The 19,256-nt window shown below is 40.5% G+C and overlaps 1 protein-coding gene across 2 annotated transcripts in view; it reads right to left on the bottom strand.

Annotated features, from left to right (window-relative positions):
- ADAMTS12 (ADAM metallopeptidase with thrombospondin type 1 motif 12) overlaps positions 1 to 19,256 on the bottom strand; it is a 167,695-nt gene that overhangs the window by 9,427 nt on the left and 139,012 nt on the right. For both annotated transcript variants that reach the window (XM_065661879.1, XM_065661880.1), the window contains 3 exons: positions 12,379 to 12,589; positions 7,722 to 8,861; positions 2,176 to 2,328 (listed from right to left, as the gene is read on the bottom strand). In XM_065661879.1, the coding sequence (XP_065517951.1) occupies positions 2,176 to 2,328; positions 7,722 to 8,861; positions 12,379 to 12,589 (1,504 nt within the window). The remainder of the gene's footprint in view (positions 1 to 2,175; positions 2,329 to 7,721; positions 8,862 to 12,378; positions 12,590 to 19,256) is intronic.

Genomic DNA, 19,256 nt, shown 5'->3' with positions numbered 1-19,256 from the left:
GGAAGACATAGGTGTCCATGGCATCAGGTAACTCAGGCTGGCAAAACTACTCCTTGTCTTGGCCCACAGACTCGAGCTGCTATTGATACCACTAAAGGCAACGGACTCATCCCACAGCAGCGGTTCCCACCCTCACCTTCCTTGCTCTTACATGGAGGATCCATAATCCAAGTGCAGCATGGATGAGAAGAGAGAGACACCCTGAGCCCCACTCACAGCCTGTGAAATCGCTTCTCAGCTTGAAGGCAAGCCAAGAGAGCCCTACCAGCCTCCTATTTCTCCTCAGAGCTTACCCCAAGGCCTCATGCAGCAGCACCAGGTTCTGTCCCCAGATACCATAGCACAGAACCTGCCCTGATACTGAGAAAGAACTGAATTTGCTGCCCCAAAGATGGGGACAAATACAAATTAGCCAATTCTGTCTATACCACTTTCAGCTTTCTTCTTTATTGCCATGCAATACAACAATTGATGCTGTTCTCCTCTGCATAAATAAGCATTCTTCAGTTGGACAAGGAAATTGAACATAATACTTTCCTGGAACCTAAAGGATGTTTGGAAGGGGAATTCAGACTATTGTTCACAGAAGTTTCTGTCCCTCTGGACAGAAACAGAAGTGACTGTGCAAGAAACTGAGCACACAGCCCCAGAATGTGCAAAATACATTTGGTATTAAACTCAGGCATTAAGACCTAGTCTCAAACACCTTTCATTTAGGGAAGGGAAAGAATTAGATGAGAGTAAAGGAGTGAAGAAGGCTCTACACTAGTAGGGGAATATAGCCATCTTGTTGTGCTAAGGTGCCTTAAAAATGTTTGAAACAAGTTACAAGAAAAATAATTGCCACATACAAAAGCAAAAAAAAAATTGCAATTTTTATATATAAAATTGTGATTAGGTTTGTATAGTTCAATTGCTGGAAAATAGGGGTGGCTAACACAATGGAAATCTGCAAGGAAAAGCTTTTTGTCTCAAACTGGCCTCACAACTGGACTGACACTTTAGAACATTCGTTTCCTGTAGTATTTTATCATTAAACCCGATTTCTACTACTTTCTGTGATGTACCTAGCATCCACTTGTTCCAAGAGCAGTAACATTTATAAAGAAAAAGTGAAGGTGAAATATGACCTATTGCCGCTGGAACTGCAGATGTCTACGTATCATTTTAAATGAGTTTCAAATGCTTAAAATGGTTACACAATGCCTTGGGCTTTTGTGGAGTTTCTAAAAAGGCACGTGTTTCACGTACAAATCAATTCCATGTCAAAGAGCTCAATTATACAACACAAGTCTATAACCATAACCTTTTCTTTGTATGACTCTGCCCTCTAGCCCAATGGAAACAATGCTATCTGCAAAATCATATGTATTGACAAAGTCTGAGAGATCTATCTTTTTCTTTATTAAATCAACATTACTGCAAATAGAATTTTATAGTTTTCCTCTTTTGAGTCTTAAAAAATAACCCAATGTTTGAAGCCTCAGGTTTAGATAGCATGAAGACAAAAACATAACAAGCTTCAAGAAGTCACTGAAGTCCTTCCAGATGCTCATCACACATCTTATAATACCAAAAAAGAACTCCTATGCAACTCCTTGGGTTCCACTTACTACCTTGGACACTCTTCTCTCTCTTGACCTTGCCTGTCTACATAAGGATCAAGTCAAGGCAGGTATTCTCCCTAGTACATTTTTCTTTAGGTTTTGTAACATAAAACTTGGAAGTTACATGAAGGGGGAACAGACCATGTTGCATAAGAGATAATACATGGTGGCAAGGGTGAATAGGAATGTATTAACACCCTCTCCCAAATTTCCACTTGCTTCTTAAAATTAGGACACGCCTCTTGAGGCAGAGATCAAAAAGATGCCATATGCAAATATCTACAGCTTTGACCTAGGAGCTCTACAGAACATGGAGAGTGAGCCCTGCTTTAGCTCTAGGTGAAAGAGTTGATGAGCCTGACCCCTACACAGGAAGAATAGAATTCACAGGAGATGCGTTTCCATAAATAACTTATTCAGGAAATTAGCAAATTAGTGCTGAATGGTCATCTGGGAATCACGCATGCTTTCACTGAGTAAATAATTATTTTTAAAATGAAGTATTTTGAACTTGCTACTCTTTGAACTAGCAAGCTTACTATTCACACACAGCTCTGAATGAAGTTACCTTGCTCCAATTTCCTGTCTTCCAGCTAGCACACGGGCGGAGATAACATTTCCTTGCAGGATCAGGCTTTTTTGTGTGCTGACAGTGAGATGCGTTCCTGCTGCTGCACTCCACGTGTCTCCAGAAAGCCCCCATTCCACACGTGGTAGAGCACTGCACATGGGTGAGAGGAAAGCCGAGGGGCAAACGCAGCATTAGTGAATCGTTATGGAAACAATCGGATTAATCAATCAATGTAAGTATTTAGAGCAATTTTTGACGGCCTAGCTTATCTGAGATACTCAAGGGAAGATTTCAGATTCACCTAAGTCTTACTTCAGGTTCTGTTGCTTTATTAAGACAATACACATTCTGATTTATACCATACACTGCTCTTCTTTGGCAAACTCATGCTGACTGAGACCTTCTAAATCCATACCAGCTGTTCCATTGTTTCCTTCTGCTGTCTTTGGGGATCCAGTGTAAAATGTCATTGCATTCAATCTTCAGCACTGTTACCTCTCTATCCCCAGTACTGCTCATGAGACATTCAGCAAATGGAGTGCAGGATGCTGAAAATCTGAAATGAATTGTATGAGGCTCTTGCAAAAACTGCAGGAAAAGGATTTTTGAAATGAGTTCAGAGAGCGGGTGTTTCCAACATTTGGGAGGGTTTTAGTGGCTGAGGTAAGAGAATATTGATCATGCCAATCTGGATCCCAAGAGTTTACCAAAAAAGTCACTATCATTTTATTCTGAAGCAGAAAGGGGTGAAAAGTGGCTGGAAACACCCATTTACGTTCAGAAGGGAGGGGCAGTGAACTATATACACAGAGTCAAATCCAACACGCACCAAGCAGCCTGTAGCTGGCATGAGAAACAGCAGAAATAATCTTGGTTTATGTCAGCAAAATGATAAAGAGAGCAACTGCTATCGTGTGGCTTGAACTCCCTACGCATTAGTGGGAGAGTTAAATAGGGAAACTGAGTAAGTGTTGCTGGAAAGATAAGGAAAGCTAAGCTGAAGTTAAGGCAGAGAAAAAAAAAACACCAGACAACTCAAACACTGAAGACATGGAACTGTTACCAGATCCAGTCAAAGAAATGAAAAAACATTAATGGTCACAACAAGGAACTTTGGGGAAATTGCACAATATGAAGAAAGTGAATCTGAAGGTCTCTGCAGCACGCCATCTCCAGCTTCTGAGACTCCTGGGACATCTGTCCAAGAGGCCGCAAAGATCCTGTTGAAGTGGACTACATATCACTGTTCAGATTTGCATAGTCACGTATCTATCCAAGATAACTTGTTCATTCAGGAGAGCTGACTGTCCTTGTCTTGGTTGCTGACTGTTTGCTGGCTCCCCCCAGCCCCACTGTACGAACCTGAAAACACCACGTCTTTATTGAAGGGCTGCTTAGCCTTTGACCAAAGCCCCATTCTGAGCATTCCTGAGAAGAACAAAGATAGGTTCATGGATGATGTTGGGCAGATCCTATTTACAAAGCTTTATGTTCTAGTCTGAGGGAGGTGAAATACAGCAGGGTTCTTTCAAAAATTGCTGTGAGAAGATTCAAAGCCAAGACAGAAAGACATGATGTTGCAAATAGTACTGGGAGAAAGCTTTAGCTTTCTTGACCATTGTTTCATGTCACATAAGGACCAATCACTCTGAAGTTCAGGAAGACTTTCTGATTTTCCCTTTGTCATTCAGGAACCAAGACTACTTCTTGTCACAGTAGATGTCTATTACAGAAGGAGGAAGTGCAGGTGACTTTCCATGACTAGTAAGAGAGGTGCAGAATGGGCAGATATGGTGGTCATGGGGTATATTTGATACCCAGATAACTCTTAGAAAGGGAAAAGTAACAGTCCAGAATGACCTGGGAAAGTAGTAGAAAAGAAGTTAAGAGTTACACACAGAAGCACTAGTGTCATTGGCACTCTTTTGCCCTACTCAGGACAATGTCCAGATGGCTTCACAATATCTCCAAAGACAGAGATTCCACAAATTCTCCTTTTCACCACCTTCTCTTCTTCAAAGTTGGAAAAGAAAAAAAAAAAAAAAAAAGGTTAAATATGCCAGACTTAACATAAAGTTAATTTTAAGGAAAAAAATAAAATAGCTTGAATGAGAATAACAAAAGATTACTAAATCATTAAAGATGAGTAAGGTTAGATCCATTAAGGATCCTCAAATTGACTTAATCAGTTATGTGAAACTGAATGTATTGATGTTACTCATTATTCATTCAAGTGTTCTTGAATAATCTTTTAACTGTTCAGAATTATTTTTTAAAATAGCTTGGAAAAGTCCTGGATGATTAGTGAAGAACATATTTCAAGTTGTCTTTAGGATACTTGTCAAGTTATCTTTAGGAAGAGAAAAAGTCAGATCTATGGCCTAATGCAACACTTTATCTAACTTTACTTCACAAGAGGATATGGAAGAGATCAAAATTGTAAATACTAACAAAGAAGATAAAGCAGTAAACCAGCCCACATGTACCTATCTAGCACAAAATATTCAATTCAATATCATTCTCTGACAGGGGTACCTGGCTTAATGAAAATAAAGAGACAGATGATGGGATGTATTTTGACATGATCACATACAGCATTCTTTCACAAATGCTGGATATATGGTCCAGGTGAAACAGTTTCTAGATTGGTGAACAGCTAACTGAAAAACTGTAGTAAAGTGGTCTTTGGTGATTCAGTGTAAAACTGAAAATGTCCTGCAGGGCTCTGTTCAGAGCCAAGCTCTCTTCAGTATTGACACTCACTAATTTAATGAAGGACAGCATGCACTTGAAACATTTGCAGATGATGCCAAGCTGGAAGAGTTGGCAGGAATGTTGGAGGACACAATCTGAATTCAAAAACATCTCACCAAGCTAAAAATTGTAAGAAAACACTAACCTGAAGTTCAAAAACATGTGCAAAATACTCCATGTAGTGAGAACCTTTTATACATACATACATACACACATGCACATGTTTACACACATCCCAAACCAATTTCAGACCATCTGCTGATCTAAAAATACTGCATTAAGGAATCCTGGGTTTACAATGGACCACAAATTGAATAAATCAAAAGTATGACAGTTACAAAACGAGACAAATCTGATCCCATCTTTCACAAAGAGGGTCATAAATAAAATTATATCAATTATTCCATTTTATTTGCCAGATACCAGCTGGGGCCATAATGAACATCATTTATGAAGAAATATATGATGAAACTGAAGCAAGTCCATAAGAGAACAACAAAACCACTAGATATTTAGAAAATACTGCAAATATTTAGGAATGTATAGAAAAATCTAAAAAGTATCAAATTGTTTTGTTTAGAAATCAGTCCCCAAAACAGTTATTAGGAAGACAATTATGGTCTGTGATCTGCACATAAAAAATAGATGTTGGTCGCATGTAAGGAATATATTTTTAATGGAGATAAAGAATCACTCGGACAGACTATAGCATTTCTGAATAATACACCTCTAATTTTATGTTACCACTACTACAAAACAGTTCCAATATGCAATCACCTAAACTTCAAACAAAGATGCAGAACTCCGTATTACAACGTCTCCCATGTACATGTGCGGGACAAATTACGAACCCTGGATATACTGGTTTAACTTTGGACTAATATTCTTATCTTTGCTTTGTAAATTCAAACTGGTTTTATGAGGCTGAATGCTGCTCTGGGTTTAGAGAGGCATTTGCTAATGGTGGATACAAACACCGACAGTGGGATGTGACAGAAACACACTGCAATAATCTGTTAACAGACAACTGAAAGTATGTGTAAGTATCCATGGTATTAATGTGCATTACACAGTAATATAGCTAACTTATCTACATGACCCTGGTCACATAGTAAGTTTGAAAACAGACATAATTTAGACAGAAATTGTATGTAACTGAAGGCTACAACATAAAAACACATCTACAGCTAACTCATGTTATGTACTTATTTGGAAATACACACATATTCATTTAGTGTCTCTGGGATTCATCTAATTGCTTAATATTTTGCTGTGCTCTAAAACAAGGCATTTCTGGTTATAGATAAAACTGAACGTCATGTCTCTGTAAAGCTTTAGAACAGAATAGTTTTGTTTTTTTTTTTCAGCTAGGAGAGACCTACAACGATCCTATAGTCCAACTGCCTGATCACTTCAGGACTGACCAAAAGTTAAAGCCCATTATTACAGGCATTGTCAAAACGACTCTGAAACACTGACAGGCTTGGAGCATTGACCACCTCTCTAGGAAGACACACTATTGCTGATACAGGTCAGGATGCTGTTGGCCTTCCTGGGCCTGGCCTGCGCACAAGCTGCTCATGTTCAGCTCCATCAATCAGCACGCCCAGGCCCTCTTCCACCAAGCAGTTTTCCAGCCACTCCTCCCTAAGCCTGGAGCATTGCATGGGGTTGTTCTGGCACAACTGTAGGACACAGCACTTTGCCTTGTTGAACCGCAAACTATTGGCCACAGCGCATGGATGCAGTCTGCCCAGATCCATCTGCAGAGCTTCCTACCCTCCAGCAGACCAACACCCAGCATGGTGTCATCTGCAAATTTACTGAGGGTGCACTCGATCCCCTCATAGAGATCATCAATGAAGATATTAAACAACACTGGCCCTAACACCAGGCCCTAAGGGACACCACTAGTGATGGATCGCCAACTAAATGTGACACCACTCACCATCACACTTTGGGCTCTGCTATCCAGACAGTTTCAAACGCAGCAAAGAATCCTCCTACCCAGGCCATAAGCAGCCAGTTTCTCCAAGAGAATACTGTGGGAAACAGCGTCAGATGCTTTACTTAAGTCCAAATAGTCCACAGCGTTTCCTCCTCAACCAGGTGGGTCACCTTGTTGTAGAAGGAGATCAGGTTGGTCAAGCAGGACCTGCCCTTTGTGAACCTGTGCTGACTGGGTCTGATCCCCCATTTTCCTGCATGTGCTTTATGAACTCACTTAGGATCATCTGGTCCATGACCTTCCCTGCACTGAGCTCAGGCTGTCAGGCCTCCTCCTTTCTGCCCTTTTTGTAGAGAAGGATCACATTGACCAACCTCCAACCCCCTGGACCTGCCCACTAGAGCAGGACCGCTGGTAAAGGTATAATTTTGTACACTGGAGTTACACCGACTACCTTCCAGTCAGCAGGAACCTCCCCCGACTCTCAAGAACTTTGGTAGATGGTCAAGAGGGGCCCTGCCATAACATTCACTAACTCCTTCAGCACTTGGGATGAATCCCATCAGGCCCCATGGACTTGAGAACATTCAGCTGAGAAAATGTCAGTGTCCAGTTACGCATAGTTTTGCAGAATCCATAAATAGAGACATATTCTGTGTACGCAATCTACTATTAGATAATCCAAGTTACCATTCTTTTTTTTTTTTCCCTGGTGACAAGCATTGCATCAAAATGTAAGACACTCCTTTCAGATAACTATAACAAAGAAGCTTTATTTCCTCAGCAGAGGTTCAGACAGCAGTTCACACCCTCCACTTCTTATGAGTTAAAAGTAACTTACCTCACTCCAGTTGCCTACCACCCAGTAGGCATCACCAGGCAAACTGTTGGATGTTATCAGGCCGCTGTTTCCTTTGACATTGGTTAAAATACCCTCAGATGTTGCACTTTGGTTCCTGAGAGCAGGCTCTAGAGCTGAGGACTGTGTGCTGGTGGTTACAGTTTCAGGTAGCTTCGTTTCTCTTCTGCTGTCAGTCTGATCTCTTGGTATGTGACCAAACACTGTGGGTTTTACTGTAACCGATGCTTGTGGGTTAATTACTTCTACAACAGGCACATCAACTTGCAGTCCAATATAATCTGCTGTTGCTGGAAATGCCAACCCTTGCGCTGCTCTGCTAACAGGAAGGAGAGTAGAAGGGTCTTGCTGAGGAGATGCTGGTGGGGGCTGAGAAGTCATACTCTCATTTTGAAGGGCAGGAGACACAGTATGCAGGTTTGTGCTCTTGGTTGTGATTTCCGGATTGAGTTCCATGTTGTAAAGGAGATCAATCGGTTTTTCACTGCCTCCAAGTGACCCATCCATGTCATCAGATTCTTCGGTTAAATAATCATAACTGGAAGTTATTTCTGGATTACTGGTAAAAGAGGAGATGGGAGTGTCCCCACTTCTTTGCACCTCACTCTCTACAGTAGAAAATGGCTCACTTTTAGAAGTATTTTGTTTTATAATTTCAGTACTTAAGCTATTGTGAAAAGGCCATGAAGTAGTATTTTGGTATGAACTATTTTCAGTAGAAACAACCAGATAATTGTAAACGTCGCTTGGTCCAGCAAAATTATTTTGTAACGTTCTGTTGGCTGTTCCTTCTTCTGAGACATTACCTAAACCAGAGGATGTAGGCAAACAGGGAGTTACACTTTCAGGCTTGGGTACTTTTGTTGTTGTATGGGACCTCAGGCTTGGTATGGGTATTCTGTGAGGAGGAGTCTCTCTGGGATTAGCAGTTGTTTTCATGATTATAATCTTTCCTCTTCTGGGTGCCAGTGGGGGTATCAGAAATCTTCCAGCAGAAGGACATTGCTGGAGACCACACAGGGCCTTAGAATTTGGTCTCTTGGAAGTATCACAAGGCTCTTTGTTATTTTTGGCACAAGTGACATTACGAGTCCTTATTCCACCACCACAGGTAACTGTGCACTAAAAACAAAACAGAATTATTGCTATCTTCCCTCTTCATTCTGCTGCACATAACAATAAAAGGAAGTACCAAATGGCATCTGTTTAATTAAGAATCATCATTATAAATAATCAATAACAAAGCTTTTCCTGAGGAACAAGCCCTTTATCCTAGTGATGTTCTATCATGGAGTTCTTTCCAAACACTTAGAGCAGTAAATGTTGCCTTGGGGAAACATCAGTGAAAAAAGACTGCACAATAAGGACAAACTAAGAAAGTAATATGCTAGAATTTTATTTCTTCAGTGAATCACAAAAGTTGTTCAGCCAGTACCTTTTCCACCAGGGTTATAAATAACAGACTAAAAACTTGTCATCAAAACCATACCTGACTGGCTCAATGCTGGCTACAAAAAGTGCCATAAACCCGCTGCGATTGTCCAGGCAACTCACAGATCTTTGATGACTTTATGAAATGGATTTTCCATTCAGTCTTAACGCAACTATGACATGATGCCAGGGCTGCTAGTACATCCCTCCTAAATTCTAGACTACTGAGGGTAATACCCTGCCTGGCACCTATTTAAATGGGAGCACTTATCTGGTTTGAGGTATTAAGGCTGGCTGACTGGAGATGTTAAGTGCAACAGGCTGGAGGAAGTCTTCCTAGGATGTGAAGGAGCCTGACCAGCTAATTCAGCTGTCTTAAACCAGGTGCTTACTTGATGAAGTGATGAATACTCCCACTGCCAGCATATTAAAGCCCCTGGGATATCTAACCCTTTTTAGAGCTAGTTTAGGTCACAGGGCAGTAGAAACACCAGTGACCTTGTTTTACTGAGACACTGTCTGCTGTTAACACTTGTAAAATAATATCAGCTCTGTAGCAAAAGGAGTGTGGAAGAAAGCAAAGTAACCTCAGAGTAGGTAAGTTCATTACCTATTCTGTCTGCCTTGCACATTCAGCTGTATAGCGCATTAAAGTACTCAGAGCTATGCAAGTTTACGTAAGCTGCGTTTGACTACGCTGCTGCTTACACGGAAATACAACACACTTGTCAGACTTTGGCACTTGGATGACTTAGATTAGCATTTGTGTGAGTTGAAAGGAACATCCAACCTCATTAACGTTTTGGGGTAATGACTGCCTTCCAGAATTAGCTTTGAAAATCTCTGCTTTAGATTATGGCCAAGTACTAAAAAGGTATTTCAGAATAGCTACAACACTCTATCCTCATTTTCTGCCTAATCAAGTACATTCGGCTTACAAAATACAGACTTTCTAGCAGCCAGATAAATGCAGACGGAAGTTATGCCTATATAAAATATCTCCTGTACATTCACCAAGAAAGAACATTCTGCAGTCACAAGTCTCCTGACAATACTTTAATTTCTGCAGCTGAAATAGTCTGTCTTATACTCCCTCCCCAATTTCTATAGGAGTAGAAATTCATTTTTGTCAGTAACTTGCAAATACAATCCAATGACAAAGGAGCACTAGCTGTATTCTGTAATAGCATGTCACTTCTATATAGTTGTATTGCTAGCCATGTAATTCCAAGTCTGTTTTTTCACAGGCAGTTAAAACACGGTGTCAACTCGGTTTACAAAAAATCAACATTCAGTGATGATGGTTTGTGAGCAGCATAAACTGAATTAATACTGTTACAAAACTCTACTAGTTCATTATTCAAAAACAGTGAGTTTGGTAAAAAAACCCACAAAAAAACCACACAACCCTCCCCCCCCCCCCCCCCCGAAACTAAAACCAGAGCTGGGAGAAAGAAGGGAGAGGATTTTTTAAGAAGGAAATTAAATATTTACAGTTGGAACTGACCTACAGCGATCATCAAGTCTGATTGCCTGACCACTTCAGGGCTGACCAAAAGTTAAAGCCTGTTGCTAACAGCATCATCCAAATGCCTCTTAAACACTTGACAGGCTTGGGGCACCATCCACCTCTCCAGGAAACCTGTTCCAGTGTTTGACCACCCTCTTGGTAAAAAAAATGCTTCCTGGTGTCCAGTCTGAACCTCTCCTGGTGCAGCTTTGAACCATTCCCATCTATCCTGTCACTGGGTAACAGGCAGCAGAGCTCAGTGCCTCCCTCTTCCTCTTCTCTGTTGCCTCCTCTGGACACATTCAAGGACCTTCACATCCTTTTTAATGGTGGGTCCCAGCACTGCCCACAGTGCTCCAGGTGAGGCTGCACCAACTCTTAATACAGTGGGAGAATCACCCCTGCTGACCGGCTGGTGATGCTGTGTCTGATGTACCCCAGGATGGGGTTTGCCCTCCTGGGACACGCTCCTGGCTCACACAGTGCCTGCTACCAACCAGCACTCCCAGATCCCTTTCTGCAGGGCTGCTCTCCAGACACTTCTCTCCTAATCTGTGCTTATGCCCAGCATTATTCCATCCTAGCTACAAAATCCAGCATTTGGACTTCTTAAATTTCATCCCATTAATCACTGCACAATACTCTGACCTATCTAGATCCTTCTGCAAGGCATCTTGTCCCTCAAGAGAGCCAACAGCACCCCCCCATATGGTATCTTCGTCAAACTTGCTAATGGTGGGTTTAACTCCTGCATCCAGATCACTGGTCTTGGAAGTTTTGGAGAACTTAGTAAGCTTCATTTTTATTGACACCTGAAACGGAAAATATTTGTTGTGCATTTGTTATCGTGACTGTCAGCTACACTAACAGCTAAACTGCCTATTTGTGAGGTGAACCATGAGCAAGTCGTACTACAATACAGAATCGGAATAATTCAAAATATCACATGGCTCAAACCCTACTTCTTCCCATTCCAGAAGAAATATCTTAGTGCATTTTTATTTTTCATGGGATATAGACTGCTCCACATATTGGGGATCCTGAACTCTCCTGGCCTTCAGTGGAAAGTGAATATATGAAACCCCTGTAGATACCAGCATGAAGCCCTTCCACAAATTGAAACCTATGACAAAGCATATCACATAAGTGTTCCCTACTAATACTAACAGACGTTGCAAAATATGTTGCAGTATATTTAAATAAATGTATATTGCAGTCATCGTTCTGATGACCTCATATTCTGCACTGCATCAGCTGCTAGTGAAATAACTGTACAATATTTAATTAACTCTTGAGGATACACAGGCATTCTAATGATTGTTAGGGCTTCAGATTAATACTAGAATCAAAAAGCTTGTATACTATGGCAAAACCAGCAGAGTTATGGATGTAAGAGATATGAATGTAAAGAATGTAAAAATGCTTCTTTGTAGGCCTACAGACGTGACACAGAGCCTCCCCCCATCTAGTCCACAGAGGTAATGAGTACTACACAGACTTTTTAGTGTGCAAGCATGTTCTGTTCTACAGTCCCGAAAGCTCAGCAATCCAAATCCCTAGAAACAGTTAATATGCCACACTTGCTAAGGTCCTCGGAGATCAGGTCATTGGGTCCTCTTTGCTGGTATAATAAGCAATTTTGAAAGAAACCTCTCAAAAAGCAAAAAATGTTCAATGTTACAGTTGACATGAATTTACCTCAGTCCAGTTGCTCACTGTCCAGTCAGATGGGCACAAGATATCTCTGTTGCATGACAGATGAGTCTTTGGTTTAAGCAGGTGCTGGCACTCTGTGACAGCCAGTGCCTGCTCATCAGATCCCACGGTCTGGATGCAAAGAACAGTTCGCTTCTTCTGTCCTGTTGGGCCACATGTGGTTGAACATTTCTGCCATTCTCCTGCCCACCATCTGAAAAACAGGGGGTAAGAAACATCAGAAAACATCCATCATAAGCACAGTACAGAAAAGGTCAGAGCCTGCAAGAAGAACAAACTGCAATTTAAATTCTGGGTTCAGATGTAAACTTTTCCTATTAAGTCCAGATCACTCCAGCTTTTGATCTGACTTGTCGCAGCCAATCACTGCAAGATGCTGATTCTCAGACAGAAGCAGGCACCAAATATAATGTTTTTATAGTGTGTAAGAATCCACTGAGTAGATGGTCTTTCAAATCCAAATTTGAGGAACTGCTAGCAAGTTTAGTAATCTATTTACTCTGTCCTATTGTTTATCTGCTTATTATTGCTACCTCAGTACAGAAAGAGTTAACAAATGAGAATCACTGGAGGCTCTGTAACGGTAGCACAGAGGTGAAGAAGGTGGCCACCTCACACGTATCTATGCAACCAGTATTGCACAAGTGCTCAGACTGGTCCTGTGTTACTTCCAGAACGAGAAGCAGCAAGGCACACAATCCACAAAAGCAAGCTAGTCAGAGCTACGCTCTGTGCACCCACATGGGATCAGTGCTCTGCAGCGCTGCACCTCAGGGCTTAGCCTCTGGGTCTGCACTAGGGTGAACTTTTCTGTACTTTGCTCCTTCAAAAATGAGCCTCTCTCCTGATTAAAGATGGTCTTCCATAGCATGCTATGTCTAACATTTATCAGCAGATGAATGATGTTTCCTCTACTACAGTATTTTCCATTGCCAAACACCTTACTGACAAGAGTTTATATTCAGTTTACCTTCACTTTTTCACAGCTTCATCCACCTACTTCTTCTCATGCTGACCCAGAGTAGATCAACTATCCTTCCATGATAACAAAGGAGGGCAAAAATTTATGGGTTTATACTATTTGAGAAGAATCGGCAATAACTGTGACATTTGCATAAAGATTTATACTTTGAATAAAAAACAACAAAACCAAACAAGAATAATCTTTTTCCTTCTAGTTCCGAGTGCCCTAGGCACAAACATAGCTTCCATCTGCTCTATGAAAAAACCTGGCCCAGCTGTAACTTTAAGCCACAAAAGCTCCTAGACATTATTTTCTTGAGCTTTTAAGCAGGTTGTGATGAAGCCTTATGCTGAAAACCAAAACAGGAACATATTTAGAAAACACCTTTCTAGACAGAAAGGCAGAAAAAAATTGCTTTTGGCTTACAACCAAATATTTTGTATATTGTATATTATATATATTATAATACACATTATTATAATATTATATTATAATAATATTATAATATTATATTATATTATATTATATATAATATAATATATTATATTATTATATTATATATAGTATATTATATATATACTATATATATTATATATATAATATATATATTATATATAATATTATATAATATAATATTATAATATTATATTATTATAATATTATAATAATATTATTATAATAATATACATTATTATAATATTATATATTGTATATATTATTGTATATTTTTCCTTTTAAAGTCAATAAACTTAGAGCAAATTAATCCCATTCTGATAAATATGAAGTTTGACATCCAGTTTTACAATACTTTTTGTTTTCTTCACTTTGCTGACAATCCCTCTCCCCTTTCCTCTGCAGTTTCCATGTTCCTTCTCTGTTTCCTGATTAATTTATTCTTCAGTTGCAAATGAGCTGTAACTAATGCGGAAGGCACTGATACCTATTCCTAATCATTAAAAAAAAAATCCTCAGAGAAATAAAGCTGTGCACACAGCTCATTTGTGCAACCATCTGGTCTTCTCCCAGGTACCTACACCTACCTTCCTTCCCTTTAGTTATGTATACATACCACATTTCTTTTTGAATTACTTGAGAAGCCCTTTGGGGCACAGACTGTTTTCCTACATGCTCTAGAATGCAGCCCATTGCCACCACTACCCCTACTGAGGCCTCTAGACATTGCTGTAATAAAAGAACAAGTTATTTTTCTCCTTCTCCTGCCTTTCTCTGGGTTGTTTCTTGATCTTCCAGTCTTCTTTAAACAACAGAGGAAAACTAACAAGCCATTAAAGAGAAAAAGTGAGCACAGCTCAGCAAAAAACAGCAATAAAAAAAGAGAAAAATATGTTATAAATATAATATATATTATGTCCAGTTGGAAACCAGTAACGAGTGGTGTCCCTCAGGGATCAGTGTTGGGACCGGTCTTGTCCAACATCTTTGTCGGTGACATGGACAGTGGGATTGAGTGCGCCCTCAGCAAGTTTGCTGATAACACCAAGCTGTGTGGTTCGGTTGACACGCTGGAGGGAAGGGATGCCATCCAGAGGGACCTTGACACACTTGTGAAGTGCACTATACCAGCCTTATGAAGTTCAACCATGACAAGTGCAAGGTCCTACACCTGGGTCAGAGCAATCCCAGGCACAGCTACAGGTTGGGCAAAGAAGAGATTCAGAGCAGCCCTGCAGAGAAGGACTTGCGGGTGTTGGTTGATGAGAAATTTCACACGATCCAGCTTCAGTGTGCGCTCGCAGCCCAGAAAGCAACCGTATCCTGGGCTGCATCAAAAGGAGCGTGACCAGCAGGTCGAAGGAGGTGATCCTGCCCCTCTACTCTGCTCTTGTGAGACCTCACCTGGAGTATTGTGTGCAGTTCTGGTGTCCTCAACATCAAAAGGACATGGAACTGCTGGAACAAGTCCAGAGGAGGGCCACGAGAATAAATAAGGCAGCTGGAGCACCTCCCGTATGAAGACAGGCTGAGAAAGCTGGGGCTGTTCAGCCTAGAGAAGAGAAGTTGCGTGGAGACCTCATAGCAGCCTTCCAGTATCTGAAGGGGGGCTACAGGGATGCTGGGGAGGGACTGTTCATTAGGGACTGTAGTGATAGGACAACTGATAAGAGGTTAAAACTTAAACAGGGGAAGTTTAGATTGGATATAAGGAAGAAGTTCTTTACTGTAAGGGTGGTGAGGCACTGGAATGGGTTGCCCATGGAAGTTGTGAATGCTCCATCCCTGGCAGTGTTCAAGGCCAGGCTGGACAGAGCCTTGCATGACATGGTTTAGTGTGAGGTGTCCCTGCCCATGGCAGGGGGGCTGGAACTAGCTGATCTTAAGGTCCTTTCCAACCCTAACTATTTTATGGTTCTATGATTTTATAGTATCGCAGCCTGGATAAAGTAATTTCAGGATTGTTTTCACCTCTTGAATCTCTTTCCAATTCTATAAACTCTAGTATCTTGTAAATCACTGACACTTCAGCACAAATGCAACTTGAAGTATGTGATATTGCCCTATTAATTTTAATGGAACCAGATCATGTATTTCAACCTACAGACATGCTAAGCTGACACCCTTTCCTTCACCATTTTCAAATGGCTGTAAGTGAGGGTTTGGGTTTATTTATTATTTCAGGTCTAAATACAGAACTCCTAACAGTTAATTATCAGAGCTCACTACAGAAACTATCTTGATCAGCAGTAATGGTGCTTGATTAACTATTACACACAAAACATTTTTTAAAGTCACTGAAGAATGCAAGGTGCTCCAAAGTTAGGAAACCCCAGAGTTAAGATTTTATCCTATTGCACCTTTATAGCGGTTAGCCTTAAATTGCATCTAGTCATTTGACTTTTTCTATAGAGTTCTTCCTCATTCAGTGTAGGTAACAGATGCTACTGGTGGAGCCAAGTAGTTAATTGTCGAGCACCATGTTTACCACAAATACTTCAAAAAACTTGCTCTGACTGACAGTTTATCCTTACCAGCAACTGCAGTTTTTGAGGATGCATTTTCCCATTTCCATTCTAGGGTAAGTAAATGTGCCTTAAACACTCAAACATGAGAAACTCAACATGTATGCACATGCACTCTTGTCTCTCCATGGTGCCCTGCACTAAGGACTTCCAAACTGCAGCATCCCAACCAAAGGGAAAGAAAGGCAAAGCATGGCTGGCGGAAAACCTACCATCCATTTGTCTGTCCTGATACAGGATGCTCCAAAGCAGATCCTGGACCACACACAGAAGGGAGCAGCACTTGCTTTGCTAATCCTATTTATCTTGAGGTTCTGCTATATCCTTGCAATGTAAGGCATAACCAAAAGTGGAGGTGACTGCTGAGCACACATCCAGAATTGACATGGCAATCGGAGATCCAAACATGGAAGTTCTAAACTGAAATGACTTCCCAGCTGTAAGATAAAGAGAGGGGGGCACTGCCAGATAGACTTAGCTTTGGGGAGGTTATAAGCAAGGCTTTCTTTAGATCACTCATATAGAGGAATGCTTGGCAAAGAAAAGGATATGGGGAAGAAAACTAGCGGGTTGCTGTGCTGATTTTGGTGAGACTGCGACAGTTGGTGGAAACTGAAGCCTGGTGAGAGCTGCCATCCTGCACTTGTTCCTATGCTGGTTTCTGATGGCACTTACCACCACTGCAACTGAGTGCTTCTTAATTCATCACCTGATCCCTGCAAAGTGACAGGACTGTCTTATCTCCACAAGCAGGCACAGCATAGAAAGATAGTGGTAACAGACAAGCAAGCAAGATGCTTGATCTGGGTAATTAATACGTGTGAGCACATGTTAAAAATAACCTCAGTTAGATTTCAGCTGCAGCTGTGAGTTCTCAGCTATTCTGCAGTCCAGCCTGGAACTAACGTAGGGAGAAAATCTGATTCTTCCAGGTGGCACTCAGCTGACTTAAATGATCCCTATCTCTTTTCCTCAGATGCTGAGTTTCCAAGGTCTGTAACAATCAAGACAAGACCCAACATCCTTGTCCATACAGTTCTCATCTATACCTAGATGATGTGTGCTGAATGAGGTGTGGAACCTGTTGAAAAAGTAGCATGGGATTTTGGAAGCAAATCTGCTATATTCATGCCCACTGGGTTGAATGTTCCCTCTCTCACACTGTATTGTGTCACACATAAAAGAAGATTGTCTTCTTTCACTATGGCACAGCAGATACCAACTCGGCATTGATTTGCACTCTGTGTATTATTATAGAACCAAGATTTCCTATTCTCATTATGCTGTTGGAGTCTACTAAGTAGTCTGTAAGCAGGACAATACAGTAATAGCAGATAAAAAAAAAAGAAGATCCCAAGTACTTGTAAAATTATCTCTTTATGGTAACTCTGTTCAAGTGGGTAGTCAGCTTAAAAATGCTCCAGACAATTTTCTTTAAGGGGAGAGCAAACCTTTTATTCAGAATACTATAAATAGTTAAAATCTCACTCTTCTTCTTCAAGTAGTAGCTATTAATTTTCATTATTAACACCCATGATGCTGAAAACCTGCCTACCAAAGAAACATGTAACTGGAAACCATATTCCATAGTATAACATGAAAAAAAGCATACATTTACTCTACTATCTCATTGCACCCTAGCTAAGCAATATCACTTAAGTTTTACTTGAGCAGTTGTATGATGTTTTAACTCTCAGCTGTTCAGCCATCTTCATTTTGCTCTGAGTCAACATGTGCCATACATGTTTTGTGACATTTTAAGTATTTTATTTGTTTCACACCAGATTCTTTTAGCAGAAAGTGAGGGAAAAATAAATGCAGACCAGCTAACAAACAAGCATGTTAAGACTTGAACTTTCAGAAGATTTTCATCAGTGTGTTTTTCATCAGCGGGATTTAGCAGATCACAGGAGGGAGAACTTCCTTCTTTTTTTAGATAAGATCCTCCCGCAAAAGAACCTGGTTCACTGCTGGGATGTGCGAGATCATCTAACAGTTTGAGTTCTGTGGCTGCAGCAGTAACTAAGGGTCCCCTGCATTGTTGTGTCTAATAGTACTGTCCTGAACTCTAGCACAGCATTTAGCCACCTCTACAGAACGCTTGGTCTTCACAGCTTCACATGAGCACTTTCTGAATAATGCAGTCACTTAGAACAAACGGGATAAATTGAGCTCATTTGGAACTTTGGAATAACCAGCACAGTTTATACTTGTTATAAACAAAAAAACACCCCCATGCCTGTGGGTAGCCTCAGCTCTTAACTAGTCAACTAGTTAATAATTTTATCTACTATCAACTGTTTTCCTAGCAATCTACAAAGAATTCTGAAATGATGGTAGTTTATGCTTTTAACGGTCATTTATAGATATTGCAAGCACAAAGATGCAATTCCAAGAGCAGGCATCATATTCTGTTAAGAAAATACTTGGAAACAACTAATTAAACCAACATCCATGCAGAATTCTTTACATTTAAGCTTCATGAAATTCCTTGCTGGCAAATGTAACACAACACACTGTAAGGGAATCACTGAAATGACTTTTATTTGATACTGATTTAACTAGAATTACTTGGGAAAGACTCTTATACCATTGCAAACAGCATATAAATAATTTCTGAAGAGAATGGAAGAACAAAGCAAGATGTTCTGGTACCTAAAGCATGAAAGTAAACCCAATATTGATTCCTTCCATAAACTTGTGCCTATTTTACAAGCCCACAGTTCTGCTATCACCTGGAATGTTTGCTGTGGTCAGTCTTCCTCACCCTACTTGCTAAAATGGTAGAACAGAAAAAACAGGTATGAAAACAAATTAATGTTACAGGAATAGAAACATGATTCCAGTGTGATCACAGAATGAAGAAAGCTGCACTTTGCTGAAAGGAAAAAATGAGGATGGACTTGATAAAAAGATGC

This window comes from Lathamus discolor, chromosome Z (genome assembly GCF_037157495.1).
Source record: "Lathamus discolor isolate bLatDis1 chromosome Z, bLatDis1.hap1, whole genome shotgun sequence".
In the NCBI taxonomy this organism is placed as follows: Eukaryota; Metazoa; Chordata; class Aves; order Psittaciformes; family Psittacidae; genus Lathamus; species Lathamus discolor.
This window is presented reverse-complemented; position numbering and strand designations above follow the sequence as displayed.